This window comes from Falco punctatus (genome assembly GCF_963210335.1).
Source record: "Falco punctatus genome assembly, chromosome: 20".
NCBI lineage: Eukaryota > Metazoa > Chordata > Aves > Falconiformes > Falconidae > Falco > Falco punctatus.
The window spans coordinates 2701973-2726042 of NC_137600.1; the positions used below are offsets into that span (position 1 = coordinate 2701973).

A 24070-nucleotide genomic window follows, 5' to 3' on the forward strand; every position below is an offset into this window, starting at 1 on the left:
TTAAAAACCTACCGACAAAGCCGAGCATCCTGCTTTACCACGTCAAACCCGCCTTCACCTGTCAGGGTGACCCCGACATGTGCAAATGAGTGTGGTGGTCTGGGGGGGGGACCGGCCTTTCCTGCAGGAGGAAATGAGCAGCGCCCAGCGAACCAGTTGCTTTTTCTTTTTTTTTTTGCTTTTTTTTTTTTTTTTTTTGCTTTTTCGTCTTTTTAGGACGAGGAAGCAAATCGCTCGAAGCGATTCCCAGGAATGCACACCGCGCATCGTGCGGGAGCGGCGGGAGCCCCGGGCCGACACCCCCCTACCCCCCCCACCCCGCCTCCATCCCGGGGCGGCTCCGCGCCGCGCTGGCTCCGTGCGCCGCCGCTGCCGGCCGGGAGCCCCGGGCGCTCCGGAGAAGCCTTTCCCCGAGCCTTCGCCGTGCTCTTGTTCGCGGAAACGGGGCCAGGTGCGGCGCAGAAGATAAAGCTGCTTCAGGCTTCCTGCTCCGTCCTCGTCCGGGCTTGCGGGGCTTTTCCCCAAGCCGACGCGCTCATCCCTGCTGGATGCCAGTTACCTGCTGGGGGAACCGGCACCGTTAGCCGAACCGCAGGGACCTCTAAGGTGCAAATCCAAATTAAGCGGTGGTTGCACTGGTGTAAATGCCGCTTGTACTCAGCGAATTTACATCAGAAGAGTCTGAGAGATGGGCTTTTCACGAATTGTTGTTAAACCAAGTGCTTGAAACGGGGAACCTAGAAAGGGAGTTTATAATGTCAGAAGTGTTTAGTAACTCCTGTCCTCTTAAGATACGCTGCGAAGGAGAGAAACTTAGTTGGGGGGAGCAAATTCTCCCCTTGAAAGCCCGTCCTGTGGCAGGAGTCGATGAGCCGAGCAGGCGCGGGGCTGTGCCGCCCGCGGCGCAGCGCTTCCCCGGCGCTCACAAAGCTCCCCCCGCGGGGGGGGGGGGGGGGGGGGGGGGGGGGGGGGGGGGGGGGGGCTTGCCCCGCGGCCGGCAGGCCCCGCTGGGGCAAGAGGGGAAGGCTCCGTTCGTTTGTCCCCGAAGTGCAAAATTCTGGTGGCAGCTGTTTGGGGCGAAGGGAGTGCGTCTCCTCTGACCCGCGCCGCTGCCCTCTGACCCGCTATGAATCCCTAAAAGCCGGGCTCCCGGGGGCCGCGGCACACGAGTCCCCATTGTTCCCAAGGCTGGCACGGTCCCGCCGTGCGCGCCCCGCCGCGCCCCGGGCCGCTGCAGCCGCTGGGCTGGAACTGAACAAGCATCTGGGCTGGATCCGACCGGGCTCCCTGTAATGCCTGAGAGGGACAGACTCGGCTTTATCACTGCGAGCGAGGGACCTCAGTTGTTAGGAAACATTTTCTTTTTAGGAATACATCGGCCAAGGTTAGATCGAGTGGGAATTCCGTCCCCCTCCCCTTCCGTCCCTGCCCCAGGTTTAAGAATAAACGCAGAAACGGTCAGAGTGGCACTGCCAAAAATGATCCTAGTACAAAGAGGGGGCTTTTATTCGAGGAAATGTACCCACGCCTATTGCGAAATAGTTTAAAAAAAATCATCATAATATGCCTTACCTCCGCCTGTACATTTACATAGTTTTCTCACTTCTTAGTCTTTACATTGTTTTCTTACTTTCTTTCTGTATAACATCTTACCCTGTTTGGTGGGATTGGGCTTTTTTTGTACTGAGAAATTGCATCTCAAAGATGCTAAACTCGCCTCTTGAAAGGTTGGCCTCCACTCTAGAACGCCATCAAACCGCTGTTGCTTTTCTTTAACGTTAAAATAACGCCAGCCTCGCCTTTCGCTAACCTGGCAAAATCACTCACTGCATATTTATCAATTTGGGGAGGTGGGTTAGCATGGAAAATTTCCTTGAACAAAGATTGTGGGAGATGTATTAGTTCATCTGATACCATGTCTGTCACTTATGTAGACAGAGTAATTTGGAGTCCTGGCTTTGCCCTTGATCGTGCCTGAATTAAGGATACATTTTTATGAAAGTTTTATGGGAAGATTTAAATTTGCGATTTTTTTTTTTGAGACAACTGTATGAAAATCCATAAAAATAATCTAGCGTTTAACAGAAAGGTGGCTTTTTGAAGTGCAACCGAACGTGGATGGTAGGAGTTAGGATTTATTCTGAAATGGAAATTGTAGTTCTATACCGTTTAAAAAAAAAATAAAGCAGGTTAAAGAGAGGAGCTGCTCATAATGAGTCAAGGAAATCCTTGTGCTGTCCCTTTAACTACCGAACATCTGATTCCCTCATCTGGCAGATGGTCTCTGAGCACAGATTTGCATTCATTGTCTTGAAATCTGTTTTCGCGTTGGTGTTATATAGATTTCAGAGGCAGATCTATACACAGATCAGAATACAAAAGGGCCAGGAGGAAAATATCGCCAAGGCAGAGTGGTTTTAAAAAAAAAAAAAAAAAAAAAAAATGCAGACCAGGTACCGTCCTGGTTCACAGCGGGCCGGGCTGGGGAGAGCTCCGATTTCCATGATTCGGAGATTTTGCCTGCGGAGCATGTTATTAAAAGTTTTCGGGCTAGACCTGACGGCCCGCCTGTAGTGACAAGTTGGGGGGCTTCTGGGCGCGTTGCAGTCCCTCGCTCGTCCTCGCCCGCGGGCTCTGCATGCACGCCCGCAGGCACCGCTGCTGCCGCCCATTGCGGCCCCTCTCAGCGCTTCTTTCTTTCAAAATACCGCGCCTGAAGCAGCGCAGCCAACTACCTGTGCGATTGCTCGCTTAGCACAGCGCGGAACGGGTGGAGAGAGACCGCTGCTTTTAACGCAGTACAATCGCCGTGCGGCGGGACTGTTCGGTGTGGGGCTGACGGGCTATGACGCTGAACCAGCAGCTCGCCCGGCCGGGCTGCGGGGCGCGGGAGCTGGCGCGGGGGCTAGCGCGGGTCCGGGGCCACCGCCACCGCCCCTGCCCCGCCGGCAGCCGGCCCGCTCCGGCCTCGCCGCCCCCGCCCCGGGGGTGACTGCTCGGAGCCGGGAGCCAGCGCGGAGCGGCGGCAGGACCGCCCGCAGCCCTCCAATCGGGGCCGGCTATGCAAATATCCACCCCTTATTTGGGCGCGGGCTCCTCCCCCTTCCCGGTATGTCTGCTCCCATTGCTGTAACCCATTCATGGTGACCGGTTTGGGAAGGACCGTCTCTTCCCAGGCGTAGTGTGTAATCAGACTCTCGTTAGCTCCATTTCTTCCTTTCTTTTACAATTTATCCCGCTTTTTTTTTTTTTTTTTTCCTCCTCTGGATTAGGCAGCAATCAATCCTTGTGTCTGCTGAGAAACAGGTGATCCTTGTTAACAGCGATCAGTTTTTGGATGCAGTTTCCTCTTCTGCGTTTGAAGGATGATGATACCAGGCAAGACTGAATCAGCATAACTTTTACTGTGCAAGAGAAAAAACTTTTTTCTCTATTTGAAGGCATTAAAACCACGTAGCATTTAAAAGCAGAAGAAGTTGGTTTTAAAGCTGAACTTCTCCACTTTCCTGGGATTTGTGTGTGTCAGTTTCAAAGGCTGCGTCTTTTTTTTTTTTTTGTTATTTTTTTTTCTTTTCTCCTCCCTTATCTCCCCAAAGGAAACTGTTGCTAGTTGGAATAGACTTTTTAAATGTTTGGGATTCAAGATACTTTAGGAAGAGGACCGATTCTGAAAGATAAATCTCTAGGTTCTGAAATGGATTCCGTCAGGTCCTGGGTCAGAAACGTTGGGGTTGTGGATGCAAACGTAGCGGCACAAAGGTAACCGTGACTATTTCTCCCCCACTTCTCCACCCCCCCCGGTTGTTTGGTTGTTTTGTTTTTTTTTTTTAAGCAAGCCTTTTCTTTACTCCCTGTTGTGGTTTCCATTTGATGTTAAATTTATTTTCTCCCTTTCTGTCCCCCTCCCGGTCTCTAGTCAGTGAAAATTCAAGGTAGCGCAGCTAGATCTAGAGAGAAGCGCTCCAAAACCGGAGAGCACCAAGAGTCCTAAAATCCAGAGCAGGGATCAGATGACCGAGAGATCGGATCGCCTTTTCTTTTTCTGCACGAGGGAGGTGTGTGGGTGGGTGGACTGGTTGTACCTAGCGGTACAGGGTATCCCTTCCAGCTTTCTGGGTCAGACAGCCGAATAGGAGCGGACCAAGTTAGAATTAACTTCAGTGTAGATCCTTTCCCCCGCCCTCCCTCCTTGGCCCATCTTGTTTTACTTAATTCGAGGGCTGTGCAGCTACCGTGCGTAGTGGGCCCAATGCTGGCTGAGTAACGCGGGCAAGGGGCGGTTTGCCGGGGGAGGGGGCGCCGGCAGCCTGGCACTGCGGCGGGGAGCCCTGCCAGCCCAGCCTGCCTGCAGCCCTCCCGCTTGCCTGCCCGCAGCACCTGCCTGCCGTGCCACGGAGCCTGCCCGTCCCGAATGCCACCGGGCACACCGAGCCGGGGGCTTCTCTGCGTGCCTCTTACTTGTTCGGGCGGGTTAGCGCCCCCCCACTCCCCGTTTTCCCTTCCCAGCCAAGTCAGCACAGGACCGTTATTCCAGTCTCTTCCCATTAGGGAGTAAGCTAATGAAAACCCTTTTTTACCTAAAAGTGGTGCGGTTCCCCCCCCCCCCCCCCCTTCCCTCTAGATACTTTTTTTTTTTTTTTTTAAAAAAAAAAAAAAAGGTAGTAGCGTCGGGAAAGGGGAAGGCTAAATTGGTCCCGGGAATAAGTTAGGTTTTATTTAGTATAGAGACAAGGTGAAGGGCATGTAACAGCAGATGGGACTTCAAATGAAACAGGGACGTTATAGAAATAGTACATCTATGCCCCCACCCACGGCATGAGCCGTGAGCAAGGTTTTCCAGGCTCTATGGGAGGAGTTATCAAGAGTTTTATGAATGTCGATAGACGGTTTAATAAATACGAAGGGGGGCGGGGGGGAGGATAGGGGGGGAGAGGGAAGAGGTTTATTCCTGAGGAAACCGAAAGTAAAAGGAAAGTGGAGGTGCAGTCGCATGGTGCTGCTCTGTGGCATCGCCAGGTTTTCTTCAGAGATCTGTAACAAACCAAGAAATCCCAGTTCTTACATGCAGAATGAGTGGAAGCCCCAAACTAGGTGCAGTTGTGGTGGATGTGGTGAGTTCACACCGTACCTGTTTGGCAATGGAAAACACAGGGAAACATCCGTAGTTCCCTGAAAGAGTCAAACCACTTTTGCCAATGCAGTGGAACTGTTTTGGGGACTGAAACCCGAAGCAGTTCTGACCCTAACTTGTCTGGCAGGTAGACTTAATCTGTGTATTAAGTAATATGGAGGTGCTCGTGTGCACCTATTTTCTCTGCAGTAGGTAGAAATCGGCGTTACGGAGAGGCAGCTGCAGCTAGTTTCTCTAAGAAATGGAGCTGCAGTTGGAGGTGTCGTGGATGCGCAAAAGCATCCTTTCCTCAGGCGGCTGATCTGTGGGAAATGTCACTGCATTTTCTGCAGTCAGGGATGAGAATTGGGCAAGGGCTAATTAACTTGAGTCTAAATTCTTTCAATTGAAATCAGAAATCGAAGACCCAGGCGTCAGTTCAAATAGGTCAGTGGCTAAAGACTACACTGACAAACTTCGCTGCTGAGGGAAGCGGGCGCTCTGCTTGAAACTAGTTGTCTTTCACCTAAAATGTAGGTGCCCTCAAGCTGACAGTCCGCTTGTAGGAAACGTTTTGAGGTCGCTTGTCTTCTCCTGCAGGAAAAGTGAACAATGCTGGGATGTATAGGTAGCACTTCCAGACTCTCTGACATGTTACATCTGCTTCCCACTCCGCGCGTTGCATTGCGAGGAGGTAGAGGAGGAAGTAAAGCGCTTGGCGATAACCCATCCCTCACCGTGCGGGCTCTGCCAGTTCTCCTTGTCCTCGGAGCATAACAAAGGCGCCGGGGCCGAGCCGCGCGGTGCGGTGCCAGCTCCGGGCTGGGGTCCCCCGGCCCCGGCCCGCAGCCGCTCCAGCCCCCCCGGCCGGCTCGGAGCGCGGAGCCGCCGTGCGCGCCCGCGGCCGCCGGTGACAAGTGACTCCTGTAACCTCCTGCGTGCGGCACTCGCACAAGGTGGGCGATTCCCGGCTTCTCTCCGAACGTGTGCTGCCTTTTCTGTTGTTGTTTTGCTGTTACTGCTGCACAACCTGGTAATGTCTTTGTCTCTCCCCCCACACCCCATCCCGTATGTTTCCTCCACAGCGGAGTAGCTTTGTCCAGAGCTCACTTTGAAAAGCAGCCACCCTCCAACTTGAGGAAATCCAATTTCTTTCACTTTGTTCTGGCTCTCTACGACAGACAGGGGCAGCCCGTGGAAATAGAGAGGACAGCTTTTGTGGACTTTGTAGAAAATGATAAAGTAAGGCTTGTTATCTTTCTTCATCCTCTTTTTTCCTCTCCAAATTTGACTTTTCTTCTCTCTCACTGAGCTGCGAACTTCTAATACCTGTTGTCCCTAATAAAATACGACCAGCTTTTTGTCAAGGGTTCAGGTGCTTTGGTAGAGCTGTTGCCCTCTGTGTGCTGCCGTAGTTAAAAAGGCTTGCGAGCCTCTGCTGTACCGGGAGTACAATGGGAATTTCATATACCTACTAAAAATAAAATTAAAAAAAAATCGTGGGGGATAAATGCGCCTTTTTAAATTTTTATTTATCTTTATTCTTATTTTTGGTACCTACCAGATCTGCCTAGTTTTATTAGTACTCTAATAGACATGGAATCTGACCTGTAATGTGTCATATTATCTGTTGAGCTCGATTATATGTATTTCTTAAGACTCCAAAGTCAATGGCAGGACTTGAAAAGCATTTGCTTTTGGATTTTAAATCCATATGTTGACTGCTTCACATTGTTTTAAGAATTATTTTCTTAGTCATGGGCAAGATTTTTTGAATTATGAAGGATGCTCATAAGTAATTATCTTCTAGGAAATTACAGTAAAAACCATGCAAGAAACATCCCTGTCACACAACGTTCAGGAAATAAATATCAATAATGTCTCAAAATAACACTGTGGCAAAGTAATGAACACATTCAAACCAAACCCACTGAGCTTTCCTACTATCAATCTGCTTGATGTAACTGACTTGAAATGTACAAATTCGTCTCAGTGTATTGACTTGAAAAAGTTGAGAGCATAACAGCAAATAAGAGAGGAAAAGAAGTTCTTGAACTCTTACAAGGAAAAGATGTCAGCAGTACTTTGTAGTTTGTCCTGGGTCATTCGGAAGGTTAATACATCCCAATCAGTGGATTCACCTCTCAGAATTTTAATGAACTCCGTTGTAATTTCCATCACGATTATCAGCTTTTGCATTTTAAATGTGCCAAGTGTAAGTTCTGCAAGATTTTTTTTTTTTTTTAAATTCTATCTTTCAGGAGCAAGGCAATGAAAAGACGAACAACGGTACGCATTACAAGCTCCAACTCCTTTATAGCAACGGTGAGTCCCCTTTCCAGTCACCTTCTGTAGGTTGCATAGTCAGGCAAGGTTTGTAGGTGCTGTCACTATGATTTCTAAAACACACAGAAATTCCCTTGCCTGGTGCCCCTTCAGTGTAGGGATGGGCTCTGAGGTTTACCTGGTGTGGATGGGCTTGGGAAGCACGCTAGGGGAAACAAAACTAAATGGTCTTTCTGAGGATGTTCAGTAAAGCACTAGATGAAACTCAATGGTTTTGTTCTTATGTTTAGGGAAAGCTGTACGTAACAGCATTATTTATTACTCTTCTGTCTCGCTCTAGGTGTCAGGACTGAACAGGATCTCTATGTTAGACTCATCGATTCAGTCACTAAGCAGGTGAACAGAGCTCCTATGTGCCGTGCCGTGCTGTCCCACCTTATCCTTCCTTTTCTCTTAATGTTGTCCCGCATGTGTTTTATTATCTGGTTCATTTTTGTCTCTTGTTCATCTGTATTGCAGATCTTATTTTTGAGGGCAATCGAAGAGTAATGCTCTTAAGTCTCTTTTTCCCCCCTCTATGGATTGTAGAATTTGATCCACTTTTTCTCAGTATTTACATATAAGCTGCTTTCCCTGCTCCTAAAGTCTTTGGGGGAAGGTATTTATTTGCAGGGAATGGTGAGCAATGGTAAAAAGCCTTCACCTCACATCTGAATATTGTGACCAGTAAGTAACCCTCTGATGCTACTGGCTTACCACTTTTTTTAATTTTTGTAGCCCATAACTTATGAAGGACAGAATAAGAATCCTGAAATGTGCAGAGTTTTGCTTACCCATGAAGTCATGTGCAGGTAAGATGACTTTATTAACGACATACCATTTGTGAAGTCGGTTTCCATAGGTGCCAAAACAGCCTTTCCGATGAAGTTGTAGGTAGGAAGAGTTTGCTTTTATTTGTTTTGTTAAATCAGAGAGATTCTTTGTGTAGGAAGCTTTTCTTTTTACATGCGGATAATATTTGATTTGGGTTCAGTACAGATATTTGGGTTTTCTTTATTTGTGGCGTGGGTTCTTTTTTTTTTTTAACTGCAAGAGATTTAGCAGTCTGAGCTGCACTGTTTTGCTTTAAACTAGGCCTTTGTATGTGTTGTTTAAATCAAGACTTCTCATATGCTTACTTCTTACAAAATTCCTGTTCATCTTTTGAGAATTAGCAGTTTAATTTACAGGTTTTTACCTAGAAATTGAAAGGCATTCTTCATGCAATTTTCTCTGCTGAAATATTTTAATTTTCTTAATTGAATTATCACCATTAATGTTCTTTAATTTTGCTTAGTTCTACTCCAACCAGAAAAGAATCCCATCAAACCCGAACACAAATCTTTCTTTTCTATACTGTGTAAGCATTATTTAGGGGGCTTCCACCTTTTAATTAAAAAATACCCTACTTTTAGCATGTAAAGTTATAAATTAGAGGGTAAAATGAGTTGAGGATGTTTTTAATAACATTTGTATAAGTCTGAAATTACATGTACCTTATGTATGTACATTGTGCTTCCATGGTAACTTACTACTTTTCCTGTTCTTGCATAATTAAATTTTTTTCAATACATCTAACAATGCAAACAGTCAATGCTCTTATATTAGAATGTGTTAAATTGTGCATAGAATGTTCTTTCATAAAATGAAAGGCAAACCCAATCCTGACTTTTATTAAACACAGTTTGTGATTTATTGTATTAGTGGGAAGGGGTTAAGCTGTTGGACTGAATGTTGCTTCTTTTAATGTTGCAGTTTGCTACTCGATTTTTTTTAAAGTAGCCTTTTAAGTTAATAAAGTAGTAAGAGCAGCTTATTGAGACAGACTTCTTCTTAAGAGAGGGTCTCAGTTTCAGTACTTAACAATTATGTCAACTATTCCATTACTTTTTAAATACAATAAGAATAGCGTTTATCTGTTGTGCTTTTCTCTCGTTAATTAAGAAAATGATCATTGTTACTTTTAACCAAGATTCACATACGTATACAGGAGCACAGCCCATCTCATGTAGAGAGATGCATGCTGTGCGCTCTGCCAGGACCTGTAGGTGTAGCAGCAAAGATGTACCAGAAAGTAACGTATATACCTTTGCGTATATCTAGAACTTGTGTGTGGATTTAAATATATATGCTATCTATATTGTTTAAAAGTCTTTGCTATAACTAGGTGAACTTTAGAGAAGACAGATCTTTGAATTGCTATGCAGTTGGGTCCTGGTTTGTCATAGCAAAATAACAGTTAGCATACTTCATCTTTCTCCACTCTTCCTGGAGAGAGTGCAGTTCTATTTTAGAAGTTAAACTATTTCAGCAAACACCAGCACCTTCCCAGCCAAAAGTACTTCAAAATAATTTGGCTTTTTCCCCTGCTTCCTCTCCACGCCTTTATAGTATCAAATGCTCTGTTCAGCTTTTATATACCTGGCTTCTACTGATGCCTATAAACATATTCCATGCTTGATTTAAGGTAGTGTTTTACAAATGTAAACTGCTATTCTGATTATACTGAGCTCTTCTGCTTGATAGATTAGCCAAGGAAGAATTACAACTCAGAGACGTCCTTTCCATGTAAAACACAGATTAGTGAGTGAAATCAAAAGCGCTCTGTAACCTAATCAAGACGTTTGGTTTTAAACGTCATGTTTTCCTAAAGTATCTCTGAACAGGATGCCGCATATTCTGAAGAGCCATTACACGTATCACTTTGAATAATGCCAAGGGAATGGATCCAACTCCAGTTAAACTTGACATTTTATTTTATTTCTTTTAAGTACAATAATCAAATCTTCCTCATTGTGTGCCGCTAAAGTGGCAGCATCAATTTTTAAAGCCCCTAGTTTAGTTTGCATTAGTAACGGTATATAAAAATTTAATGCAATGTACCCGCTCTGCTGTCCAAATTGATGCCTACTGTTTTTAAAAAGAAGGGTCTGCCTGTCTTTCTGCTCTTCTTCTAAGCCTTGCTAGCTGAAGGTAGGCTTTTTTTTGTTTTTTTTTTTTTTTTTGTGTGTGTGTAATCACACATGCAGATATTCTTGCTGTATAGAGACAAGTGCATCCAAAACTCTGCATCCTCCACTCAGACAGTGACAGATGCATGCTTAGCAGGAAAGTTGTCTAAATATTGATACGGCTACAACAATCTGTCATACCAATTGAAAGTTAAACTCTTAACTCCCAATAATTAGTGCTTTCAGCGAGAGGCTCTATTTATTTATTTGCAGATCTGAAATTTTCCATTTGGGTTATTACGGCCTAATGGGAACTGTTCCTATTAGTTGGGTCTGCCTTAAATACACAGCCTTTCTCTCCGATGGTTGGAAATCAAGGTAAACATTCTCCTCTCCTGGAATAACTTTTTTCTCCTCTTCTTTTTCTTCCAATTATCGACTAAGAGGAAACTAGTTGTTATGCCGCTGCCAGCAACCCCCTATGCCCTCAATGCTCAGAGGGTTAAAAGGTATTATAATTTGAACAGAAGTAGTCTCAGGGCCTACAGCTGGCTAATAACAGAGTTGTATTGAGTGCAAGCAAGCCCCACAGCTGTGACTTTCGCCACAAGGCTCAGACTAGACGGGAGCTCTAATCAGCTGGGCCAGGCGGCCACTGGGGCCTGTGTCTTTATCGGCCAGATGGTGTGAATTTAGACACTTTTGTTATGCAATTGCAGGGAGGAGTTGGGGAGAAGAAAACAAAACAAAGGCCACCATGCTGTGAGCTTATTTGAGTTTGAAATTAGAGACAGATTTTTTTTTTTTTTTTTTTTTGGTGGGGGGGGTAGTGTGAGGGGAGGGGAGCTGAGGGTTGAATTTTAAAACCATTTTAGTCAAGGGCAAGGAGGGAAAGGATGCAAGTTTGCCTTTGACGTGAGCCTCCTGGAGCATTCCGTTTGTAGATCTGGTGTTGTCTGTGGTAGCTTTCTGTTTTCTGTGTGTGTTTCCAGGTTTTTTCAGGACTGTTCACAATGTGTAAACCATTATTTTCCCCATATAGATCTAGTTAGAGGGGAAAGTATAATAAGCAAAGGTGTAGAAAAGAGAAGTCTTAGACCTCAATGTTCTTGTTGAAGCAAATGAGCATCTCTAAAGGTATGTTCCTAGCACAACATTGTAACAGAAGTGTAAATATCGGTGAAGTCATGCCAATAATTTGCTTTATGAGGGTACTGTAGGCTTGATCTTGGACCACCAGAGTTTGGGATTTTTGCCATTGACTTTAAAAGAATTGGCTTGTTCCAGTTTAAGATAGCACTTGTAAAACAAACTCAGTGGAAATGTTGGTGCTTGGATACTGTGATGAAATGCTTGAAAACAGGGATTTAAAGATTTGAGAGGTACTTTTGCTAAAATGCTGGGCTCAAACATCCTCAGCCTGTAAAAGTACTCTTGATTTCCATTGTGAACTACTCATTTGCTGGAAGTAAGCGATTGTTTTTCCTAACTGAGAAATTTTTTCAGATACGTTTGAGCTCAAAAAGTATTATGGTCAAAGAGAAAAAAATCTAGCGCACTATCAAAAATCTGTTACCTGAGTGTGATAAGAATGTAGGTATTTTAAAAATATTTGGAGAACTTTAGTTGTAAGCCACAGTTTTAGAAGGGAAATTTTTAAGTATTACAAATGTGAGGTTCCTAACTGCGAGAATTGTGCAAACCAAAATAAACCGAGATAGGCTCATTTTAGAATGCACTCGTGTTGTACTCATTCTAAAACACTTACGCCAAGAAATGGTAACCTCTCTGGGAAGAGTATAGGAGCTGACAAGATGTGGTGGAGGTACTGCTGGTGCATGCTGCTGGAATGTTACTGTGGTGCACTGCAATCAGAAATATTTCTTATGGCCATCTGCATAAGTTACATGACCAAAGGATGTCTCCTTTAGTATTACTGCAAAGAGAGGAAATGACTGCTGTTTCAGTAAGCTGTAACCCCTCCCCCCAACCCCCCCCCCCCCCCCCCCCCAGCCCAAACCAAAACACTACAACAATATTATAAAAATTGAGTTCCTTTTGTTGTTTTATTATAGTGGCATGTAAACCAGCAAGTCATTTATTCCTGGTGTTATTTCCAATGCATTGTTATATTGGACATGCTAAATTTTTATTCTCCTGAACAAGGGGTTTTTGCTTTTTTTGGGAGTTTATTTCTTTTTCTATAGAAAATATCTCACATCTTGGCTTTTAGTACAAAAATATGCAGTTCTTTATAACCAATCATTAGGCAGTGAAATGCATAAGAGAAGCACTTAAAACAAAATTGGGGGAAGGAAAGAGTGGGATATTCTTAGCTGGTGTGAATTACCATAGCTTCACTGAAGTCGATGGAGCTATGACAATTTACAGCAGCTAGAGGGTCTGCCCCAGGGATTTTTAAATATTTAGTGTATCCTTTTATTTTAAAAGGACTAGCATCGATGAATAAGTGCAGGTTTCAGGCAAAGGGAATGTAGAAATGTTGAAACAGTTAAAGCTGATATTCAAATAGATTTGCTAGTTGTATCTCATCTTGCTGGGCAATTTCAACTTGCAAATGGGAAGTTCCTGGCACATGCTGTAACTTAAGGAGAAAATGCATGCATTTGAAATTTTTCATATGTGAAAGAGGTTTTTTTGCCTAAATGCTTATTTTAGGTATTTATAATTGAATATTAGGCATTTAAGAAAAAGCGCTACTCTTTCATATTTTGTACTGCCTTCAGTGAATTCAAGCATTTTATTTATTTATTTATTTTAAATTCCTCTGCTTGGAATTGCTCCCTAGTTGGAAAAGTGCACGATTTGGACTGACTATAGAATTTTGCAAATATATTCAGCACCTATTATATCACTTTACAAAACCCCAAACAATTTCTTGATTCCATATATGTAAAGTTGAAGAACCTCAGCAGAATGTGACTAACATAATTTGGAAAGACATTTGTGTAACTTAAGGCAGAATCTGGTCTGGTGACTTCTGGGGCATATAGGATTTCTGATAGTCAACTTCAAGTTTTGGATGCCTCCATCCTCCCCCTCCCACGTTAGCTTTGGTTGGAGCAAACTATCTGAGCATCAAGATGACTTACATCTTCTAACAGACTTTTATGTTGCTACAAATTTATTAGAATTGAGAGTTTCAGAGCAAGGGCTGTTTTTTAAAGTCTGTTAAACTTCTGATACTCAGCTGGTATATATACAAGGAACATTGTCCAAGTCAATAAGTATATCAGTGGAAATCAAATAATGACCTGTCTCGATTTTTTTTTAATTTTTTTTTTTTTTTATGTTGTTTTTCCTTCTGTTCTTTTCTGAAGAAAGTTTCACTGGGAGTGAAGAACTTCAAGTAGTTCCCAAGTGTAGGTTGCATTCTTCTGTACCATCTCTGGATACATCTGTGTTCATATGTATGCATTGGTAGGTGTGCATACACACATAGTTGACTCTGTGCATATGTGTGCATGCACACATACATCAATGCGGACGTGACGTGGAGATCATTCTGCAACACATACCCTACCGCGAGCTCCTGAGGGTGACAGCGTTATCTTGCGTTTTCTTACCAAGTCAGATAAATATATTTATGCTGTGAGCTTATAAGAGAGAGTTCTAACTTCAGTATAGTTGTGTTGGCAGCCACACAGTATAAAATGTGTATAGATACATGCCTAATCTCAAGGGTTTATCATCACTGAAACAATTGCAAAGGGATTTACAGATGAAATTGCAGCCTGAAAAACAGCTCTTCAAATCCTTCATAGGACCTAAGTATGTTCATTTGCTGTTTTTTCATTGGTGCTACTACAGTGTTGAAGTTTTCTGCGGGCATATGAAAGTTAGGCGTTACTAGATATTTAATAATCAACAAATCTGTTATTAGAACATAACAGATCATTAGGTTGCTTATAGTCAGTTCTAACACCTTCTTTTGATGGACTTTTAACCATACAGAACACATGATACTCATGCCTGCAATGTCATTATGACATCTGTTAGTAGTTTATTAAGCCTTTATAAATAGTACCTCAGTCTAAAGCGTGACTGTATTGCTGTTTGGTTTCAGCTGGGAATTAAAAAAAGTGCTATGGGGAGCCAAGCGCCAAACTCCAGGTGGAATTGACTTGGGCACCCTATTCTCTTAGTTCTTCTTCCTTCTGGAAAGCCTAGCCAGAATTTTCTCAGTTACTCCTAGGCATATATTGAGCCCTGAAGGTTAGCAGACAAGACCTTTAGCTGGTTGCCTTGCTATCAGCTGTCTTGGCAATTTTTTTAATCTTGGTTTTCTTTCTCTAGCCGGTGCTGTGAGAAGAAAAGTTGTGGCAACAGAAACGAGACTCCGTCTGACCCTGTGATCATTGACAGGTAGGAGAGAAATCCTTGTTTTCCCACAAAAAAAAAACCCTCAAATTGTTGTTTGCGCTTTGAGGTGGCTGAGGGTCTTTCTTGATGGTTCTCTGTCAGTTTCTGCCACGCGGGGATGTCTCTGTTTCATCATTCTTTACAAAAATGCCAGCCTAAGAGTTGGTTAGCTTTAGGGTTACCTTGACAAAACTGTTGACGTTTATCTTTTTAAATTAAGCGTATCTTTGTGTATGACTTTCTTTGTGACCGAATATTCCGTGTATGCACCTGGATTATCTTCTGCTCACTAGGGATATGATCCAACTGTATTACTGACACAGATAAAGCTTTGAGCAATCTAGAAGCTTCTTTAATGAAGTAACAATGTTTTTGTAGATACATGGGGAGGAAGGAAGGAGTGAAAGCACAATCATGACATACTAGGCAGGGTTGAAACCGGTGGTTTGGAATTTGTGAGCAATTTTATGTAGAACAGCAGCTCTGTATGTTAATCAGTTCCAGATCCAGGTCTAGGTTCTGCTTGCTGGTTTCTAGGTAAATAATATAAATAAGGGAGAGCAGCAATGAACTGGCACGTTGAAAATCATATTTGTGGAGGCTTAGAAAACAAGCCTGTGGAACTCACTGACTCGAGGTGTTTGGGATCTGGAGTTCAGCAAGATACACCAAAGAAAAGAACAGCCAGAGCTGTTCCCAAAAGAAATACACAACCAAGACCTCCAGAAGGAGAACAGTAAATAAGGAAAACTCGGGAAGAAATATTTTTCCCCCAGACTCTCCTATAGTAACCGTTTAAAGAGTTTCTTTTCCCTGTAGCAGGTGGTACATGGGGCCGGTGGAGAGCTGATGCTGAAATGGATTGATTGTGGACTCGTTTTTTATGTCTGTATGTGCCTGGCATGTTCTGCCTACATTCTACTAAGCATTATTTGTTACAGTATTTGATGTGAATTTGCTTTGGCGTTCAGAATGGTCAAGCTGGTCTGAAGAAAGGTTTACAATTATTTCTTTTGTTTTTTCATCACAGAGTTAATCTAAATAAGTTTGAAGCTTTGACGATATGATGGGGTTCTTCCACTCATTTTACCCCATGGTTTTCCCTTTTAATTCTGTCCTTAGAAGTTGTGGTTGGGGCCAAAGTTGGAAATTCCAGCAAACTGATTTGTTTGTGTGGGTGTGTGGGGCAGCTTCCTGACTAGGAGCAGAAGTCCTAGATATGCCATCTTGACCTTTCCTATGAAATTTGTAGCTTATTTTTGGCTGTGTTGATGTTTGGTATGAATCTGCATTTGGGAACTTTCCAGCCCGAAGCCTGAATTTTCTGAAACTTGTCTCACTGCTGGAGAAGCAGCATGATGTAAGGCAGTGTATTATTAACCTATGAGTTGAGGCTGCGAAGGGGGTAGTCACTACCACTAACTGAATTTGTCATCTTGAGCAAGCTGTCCATTCCCATGCAAAATGAAGATTCTGATGCTTTCTGTGGGGATTTGAGATCTGTTGATGTAAAATGAAATGGAAGTGAAACTATTAGAACAGTGTTACACTTTTCAACAACTCTGTGTAAAATGTGCAACTCAAGTCATCTGTGTGGTCAATGAGTCCTAACCTTTCCTAACTTGCTCTAAGCCTAGAACTTTTATTTGTAACTCCCCTGCTAACAGCAATAGGCGTTCTGCCTGTAGGCATTTCTTTTGCATGGAAGCATCCTCTAGGTTCAGTCTGGCAGCTTCTTGTCGAGTGTCAGTTCTTCCCTTTCATCTTTCTGTCTGTGTGTCTCAAAATTGCAAGTGAAATCTGGAGTTCAGTGGTGGCAATAATAAGGTAAATGAGAGAAATAGCGGGTACAGCCTGATAAAGCTGTTAGACTTGGTTTTAAGGGCAGTCGCTATTTCAGGTTTAGGCTACAGAGGAAAGGAATGGTTACAACTCTGCACTGCTGTCTGGGGGTAGCATGGTTTAGTGAACAGTGTGGTAAATAGAAGCTAAACTCAAAGCAAAACCTTTTTCTTGTTGTGCCACTGATCAGTAGTGCAGCCTTTGGGCGGGAGTGCTGATCTGCTGGAGGGCAGAAAGGCTCTGCAGAGGGGTCTGGACAGGCTGGGTCAATGGGCCAAGGCCAGGTGTATAAGGTTTGACAAGGCTTAGTGCTGGGTCCTGCACTTGGGTGACAACAACCCCATGCAACGCTACAAGCTGGGGGTACAGTGGCTGGAAAGCTGCCCAGCAGAAAAAGACCCGGGGGTGCTGCTCGACAACTGGCTCAACGTGAGCCAGCAGTGTGCCCAGGTGGCCACCAGCATCCTGCCTTGTGTCACAGCGTGGCCAGCAGGCCTAGGGCAGTGATCGTCCTTCTGTACGCAGCACTGGTGTGCCTGCCTCTCGGATCCTGTGCACAGTGTTGGGCCCCTCACTGCAGGAAAGACACTGAGGTGCTGGGGCGTGTCCAGAGATGGGCAATGAAGCTGGTGAAGGGTCTGGAGCACAAGTGCTGTGAGGAGCAGCTGAGGGAACTGGGGGTGTTTAGCCTGGAGAAAAGGAGGCTGAGGGGAGACTTCCTCACTTTCTACAACTACCTGAAAGGAAGTTGTAGTGAGGTGGAGGTCAGTCCTCCTCTCCCAATTAACAAGTGATAGGACAAGCAGAAATGCCTCAAGTTGTGCCAGGGGAGGTTTAGGTTGGATGTTAGGAACAATTTCTTCACTGAAAGGGCTATGAAGCATTGGAACAGGCTGCCCAGGGACATGGTTGAGTCACCATCCCTGGAGGTATTTAGAAGACGTGTAGATGTGGCACCTGGGGACATGGTTTAGCGGGGCCTTGGCAGTGCTAGGTTAATAGTTGGACTGGATGATCTTAAAGGTCTTTTCCAACTGAAACAATTCTATGATCTAGCAAATGATTCCATCTTCTGTACAGTTATTCCTATTCCACCACTTTACCCAGTTAAAGAAGATTTGAGGAGTGAGAGATAAAACTGTGTATTACATCCAAATCAACACATGTAATGCAAATATAATAACAAAGTTATGCTGCACATGTCTGTGCACAGAGGAATTAATTGTCTAGTCTGTCATCCTCTGACATTTCCACAGCAGTAAGTGCAACTACTTAAGAGTTTAACTAAACAGTCCACTCTCCTAAGCTACGTTCAATGGGGTTAATACTTCTGTCTTTCAAAGAAGCAGAAGACTCTGCTGTAGAGTCATGTGTGTTCTAAACTAGCTTGGGAATCCGGCAGCAGGGTCCTTATTTATTTAGGGAGTCTTTATATGGCTTCTTTAGAAGAAAACATCTATGCTTAAGAATATGCTTAAGGTGGAATATAATTTCTGAAATGCAGCTTGCAGCTCTCTGCAACATGCAGGCCAATAAATATGGTAAGATTTTTCAGTTCAGTGTTGCTTTCATGGTGGTTATTTTTCCTAGTTTAAAATGAACTATGGGATTTCTTCAAACATAAGTAATAATTGGAATTAAGTTTTTTGTTTGAAATGACAGGTAAATGTGAAAATCTGTCATGTAACAATGCAGCTGTTCTAGAGAAGTGGAAAAAAGCCAGTAAAATCAAGAGAGAAGGGTTTACAAAACCACGTTTGTGTCATGCAGATCCATGCCTAAACAGTGCACACAAAGTGAAATGGGACTAGAGCTTTCCATTTAGAGTAAGAAGGAAAATGGAGGCCAGAGATTAACTTGGTTGTCTGAAGGCGCTAGGTTCTCCCTTTGAGCCTAGGTTAATTAATATGCATTGCTCCTGCTGCCAGAGTGTGTGAGAAAATTGTGGTTGGCACTCAGGAGATGCCGTCTGCATTGTAATTCCAGCTGTGTCTGAGGACCGATATGGTTAAAACATCGCTTGATTGTGCAGCGTAGAAAAGACCAACATCTTCGAAGCTCTAGTAGGTGACTACCACGAGGTGTGAGAGAAGAGATGGAACCCGGGTTTAGGCTGAGCTGTGTATAGCTTAGGTCTAGCAAGTTCTGCGTTTGATTTGCAACTCCCACAAAGGCAGTGGCTTCTTGAGGGGTTTGGGAGGGCATCACCTCACTAATCTTGAAGCTGTTTTACTGTACAAGCAGCCTGTGCGAGGCAAGCAGGTTCCCTCAATGCTGAAGGAGCTGCAGGGTAGAGGGGTTTAGAGTCCAAGATGAAGGAAGCTCTGTATGGTACTTGGAGGTATACTTCTATCATGAGTTGGCACAAATTTAAATTAACTACTTTGGGTCCCCCTAAGGGTGATGAAGAACCGAGGAGAGGCGTTGCTGCTGGGTAGAGATGGGCACCAATGTTGCTGCTGCAACTGACTGGTTTTCTTTTTTGCCTGAGCTAGCTAAGTGGCTGCGTCTGGTCCAGCTGGCTGTCCTGTCATTGCATGCTTGTGACCACGCTATCGGTGCATCCTACAAACCTCATGAGACCAATAAAGCATTCAGAATTGTTGAGGTTCTAACCTGCTATCCAGTGTTGCACTGAACTAAACATGCACCAGATTTAGCTGAGTTCAGGGTCTGTGCTGTAAGTTGCTGCAAAAACATACATAACTCCATCAGCAGTACGGTGTTGTCCCCTTTATTTGTTTCTTTCTGCGCTTCCTTGCTTTTTATGCTTCCAGAGACTGATACTTAGACTATTGTGTTGGTTTACCTCTTTATTGCTGTAGGGAGGCACAATTCATTGGTGTTAGGCCAAATCATAGAAACTATGATTTCCTTTAAAAAGGAAGAAATAGTTCAGTGGGAAAAAAATGTCAGCCATGTTGTTGTTGTTGGGTTTTTGCTTCTCCTTGAATGAATTCCAAAAGTTCTTATGCTGAATAAAACATTTCTGTGGTGACCTTTGCTCTGGGGACTAGATTTAGATCCTCGGGACGTTGCAGTCATTTTTCCATTCACTCTTGGAAACTAGCACGTTTCTATAAGAATTCAGAGCTTCTTCACTGAAATTTGCTGTGTAGGATACATTAGAATATTTAGGTTCCTGCAATATTCAGAGTCAGAATTCCAGTGTAATTTGGATCAGAATCTGACTTCAGAATGCTGCCTCTGTTTTTAACATCAACAATACAGCTCAGATCCTGCAATGCTGCTATTGCAGGCGTCAAAAAGCAGAAACGGGCATAACTCCACGGGACTGAAAGGACCAGCAGAACACAGAAGGGAGGTTACGTGATAGATGTTTAGTCCAGAAGGATTTGCAAAATATGCACTCTAGTTTTTTGGACAATGCGAGCCATGGTTATTTCTCAAAATGTTAGAGCAAGCTTTAACTTGGCGTACAAGATACAAATTAACTGGAGCTAGATTGATTCTAGTGTCTTCCCATGGTGGCTCATAGCACCCGTGGATTCTAAGTGATCTTAATTTCTGTTCATCCTGTCTTCCTGCTTAGTTTTTGGAGTTGTAAACCTACCAATTTCAGAGGTACTGAGACTTCAGAAATGTAAAAGTTTTTGTTTCTTTTCCTCATGGCTGAAGTGGTGGTTCTTAACGTTCCTTTGTAGTTCCTGGAAATCAGAGCATGAACTTTGTGTACTAGCGTTTCCTTCTGTGTTGCAATTGTAGACGGGGATATGAAGTGGATGGGTTGGGGTGGCTTTCAGATACAGGGGTGGAAGTTAGTTCATTTGAAGATGATACTTCCCAAATGAAAACTGTGTTTTGTCATGCCTACATTATAATTAGTTTGCTACCTTTCCCACCCCAGTTACACAAATAATCATAAGACCAAGTTTCTTTTTAAGAGGTCATGGATGCTGCAAGTGTATTTATTTCTTCATTTTACTGCAGATTTTCTCTCTCACTTTACGTAAGCTTTTTATAGTTTTGGATGTAAATTCCCCATTTATCAAGTGGGAATGATCTTTTTGTTCCTTTCTTTTTTTTAAACTTTTTGTTTCGTGAAGATTTAAGCAGGTTAATTTGTGCGCTTGTTACTCTTAGTGCTTTACCTAGTTTATTAAAGCTGTGATCTAATTGAAGCCTCCAGGGTACTGCGAAGAGCTGAGTGACTTTTTCAGTTGAATGACTTATTTGCGTTTTTTTTGGTTTTATTCTTCTTTTAATAAGAGATAAATAGTCAAAAGAAATTTCTATGTGATTTGAATGAAACATCTTAATTCAATTAAACAACGTGATGCAACTGGGATGGGACAGACTTTTTTTGTTACTACAGGGGAAATTACTTGGAACACGACTGCAACACGCAAGCATGAGCTCTGTGCTGAGTGTAGCTGGCTGTCTTTATGGTTTTGCTGTGTGGAGGCTTTTGAGTCCTCCGCTGTCTTTGAGCTGATGGAGTGAAGTCCTAGCTCTGTTGCTTTTAAGCATCCGAGATCCTGGGTTCAGTTCCTCCTACTGTTAACCTAAACTTTTCCTAATTGTCCTGTAAAGAATCAAATGGGGTTTGTTACCACCTTACATGTATTTATTGCAGTCATTGCTGGGGCAGCGGTTGCAGAGGTGGGTGGGATCTGAGTGCGTCGCTGGGCTGTGGGATGCGACCGTGGGTCGAGACAGGCACGAAGCAGTGGGTGGAGGCGTGGGGCTGGATCTGCAGCTGGGCCAGCAGAGCTCTAGCCGCTTGCACCAGCTCACCCTTGGCACAGAGGTTCCGTAGGTGGTGAACTGCAATATTGGCCAGCTAAATTTAGGCTTTTATTCTTAAAGAAAACCCCCAAAGTACGAACACAGCTGGCATGCTTGTTAGCATCTCTATAAAGAAGCAGAAGAGACTGGATTACATTCTTGTGCTATAGGGGTCCATCCCTTCAATGCAGAAATGGCACAGCACAGGTGGGGGCTTTCTTCCCTGCTGGTAGCCATGCCCTACCTGCTGTATGGATAAACAGAGCTCTTCCAGGCTGGCTGGCTGGCACGTTGCACAAGCACTAAAATTCACTTCAGGAAAGACAGCTGTTGCCAGGCTTAAATGTTCTGACTGTGCCTCTATAGTATCCATGCTGCGTGTTCAAGTGCTCTGTGAGAGATGTCCACGTTAATAGCAGCGCGCTTTATGTTGTCTTGTACGCACACCCCACACCCCCGCCCAGTTCTCTGTCCCTGTAAAAAGTTCTCTCTCCACGTAAAAAATGACAAAAGAGCATATAGATTATCTTCCATCTTGAAGGATCTGGCTGGAAATAAATAAATAAATGCAGACTTCTGGATATCCTGGGGTTTTTTGTTTTGGGGTTTGTATGGTGTGGTTTTGTTCTGTTCCCGTTTCCCCCCCCCCCCTTTTTTTTTTCCTTTTTCTTTTTTTCCCCTTTTAATCTCAGCCACCTAAAAAGGACTTTATCCCTTCCATCTCCCTTTCAGGCTGATCTCAAAACCTGTTGGGTAACACAAGGATACTTCCTAATGCTTAGAGGCAGAACAGCATGAACGGAGAGGCCTGGATCAAATTCCCACTGATCCCAAGTTGCCCTGTCACTTCAAACAAGTCAAACAATTCCGTGCTGCAGTTTCCCCCTTGACCAAAGTGTTAGCAGTTACCTAGCTGTGGAAAGTGGTTTCAGATCCTTGAATGAGAATTTTTGTTTTTATTTTTCATGTTTATACTGCAAGGAAGATTTCATCTACATGGCAGAGTTGGATTGTTCTTGTCCTGCTCCGTTCTCCATGCTCCTTGTAAGGCTGCCAAGGTAGAATAAATGTCTCAAATCTGTTGCTGCTGTGGGGTGAAACTAGGAACCACAGATAGCCGCAGCCCTCCTCAGCTCCCTGCATGCTCCAATCCCCCCTTCCAAGCCTCCAAAACCCACACTGATCTCTTCTCTTGTCCTAGGGAGTCAAAGTCCTTTGTTCACTGCTAAACCCAGCTCTCCTGCAAAGAGCTGCTGTTGTGCCATCTGTCTCTTTATGAATTTTTTAGTAGACTGGATGTTTGTGGGGAGTCAGTAACTTAAAGTGCACTATGCTAGCCATTTGACAAGTGGTTCTCCTTGTGTGTAATTTGTTTGTTTGTTTCTTCCCCTGCCCCTTTTGGCAAAATTTCTTTGCTAGCTTGCTGTCCAAAGTATCTTGGAATTTTTGATGTGTACAGTCACTTAAAGCTTGTAAATGGAGTAAACTGGCGACTAGCTTGGGTCACTTAATCTTTTTTTCTTTTTTTGTAATGTCGACAGACAACAGATTTTCCAGCAAGCTGGTGAGTCAAAAGAAGCTTAAAGATCTCTTTGAGTGCACTAAAAAAAATGAAGAATGGACTTGTGGTTAAAGAACTAGTTTGAACTGTGGAAGTTGTAGATTCTGCTCCTTTTTCTCTGTTGCAGACTCCCTGTATTTTTGGTGCCATTCACATAGTCTCTGTTTAACAGTAAATCAAGTGTAAGTGTGTGCTTTTCTAGCTTTCACTGGTAACACAAAGATACATATGCTGAAAATTGATGCATGGAAATACTACGGTCATGTGGGACACCGTGGCCGTTAGGGTGGAGATAGTTTTGGAGTGATTTCAAAAGTTACTCTCCCCTCTGACTGTTAGTTGCTGCTGCCTGGGCTGAAGGTGTTACTGATTCTGAAACTAAGGAAAAAATAGGTGAGTTGAAGTCACTGCTGATTTCAAGCTCAGGTTTATTAGGAATTTAACGGAACTGGAACCTCGTTCCCACTAGTGTTTTATACACGTGTGCTCCTAGCTGTGCACTGTCATTATGTGACTGTGTGGCCGTTTTGTCCTAAGGACCTCACCTGAGCCCTGTGAATGGGGTGCTTTGCCTTTTTGGATACGTTAGAGGGGAAAAATGTAAGGGTGGGAGTGTTCACCAATATTGCTTGCTTTAGACCCACTGCGTCTGTAACTGGAACAGTTAGCGTGTGTTCTGGTTTCAGAACTGCAAGGGGAGCATGGTTAAGTCTGAGAGAGGACACAGATAATTTAAAGAAATAAAAACTGACTATTGCTACTACTGCTTGGAAGCCTTAAGAAAATAAGTCCAATAAAGACAAGACCCAAAGGATTTTAGCAATTCTGCGTAAGTCAGATAAGCTTCCATGATGCTTTAGTGCCGTTTGGACAGCAAGCATGGATGAATTCCAATCTTGTTAGATTAGTTGTGCTTTAGCTGAGAGAAAAAACATTGATGGTGCTGGCTGGCTGAATCCTGACTGAGCAATGTGAAGTTCTGAGGAGACTTCATACATGGTGTGGAAAAATCCATGTCCCCTTGTAAAATGATGTTTTGTCACTGCAATAAGGAGAATTTGATCTAGTTAGGGTTGTGTTCTCCTAAGCAGCGAGTGAGGAGGTTGAATGGCTGTGCAGCCTGCTGATTTATAAGAGGTCTCGGAAGCG

The 24070-nt window shown here is 43.7% G+C and overlaps 1 protein-coding gene across 2 annotated transcripts in view; it reads left to right on the forward strand.

The window, feature by feature from the left end:
• Window positions 1–982: 982 nt before the first annotated feature.
• Window positions 983–24070, forward strand: part of EBF2 (EBF transcription factor 2) — a 146264-nt gene continuing 123176 nt past the window's right edge. For both annotated transcript variants that reach the window (XM_080370334.1, XM_080370333.1), the window contains exons 1-6: window positions 983–3759; window positions 6196–6352; window positions 7372–7435; window positions 7737–7792; window positions 8174–8247; window positions 14704–14772. In XM_080370334.1, coding sequence (XP_080226460.1) covers window positions 3629–3759; window positions 6196–6352; window positions 7372–7435; window positions 7737–7792; window positions 8174–8247; window positions 14704–14772 — 551 coding nt within the window. In that variant the 5' untranslated portion in view covers window positions 983–3628. The remainder of the gene's footprint in view (window positions 3760–6195; window positions 6353–7371; window positions 7436–7736; window positions 7793–8173; window positions 8248–14703; window positions 14773–24070) is intronic.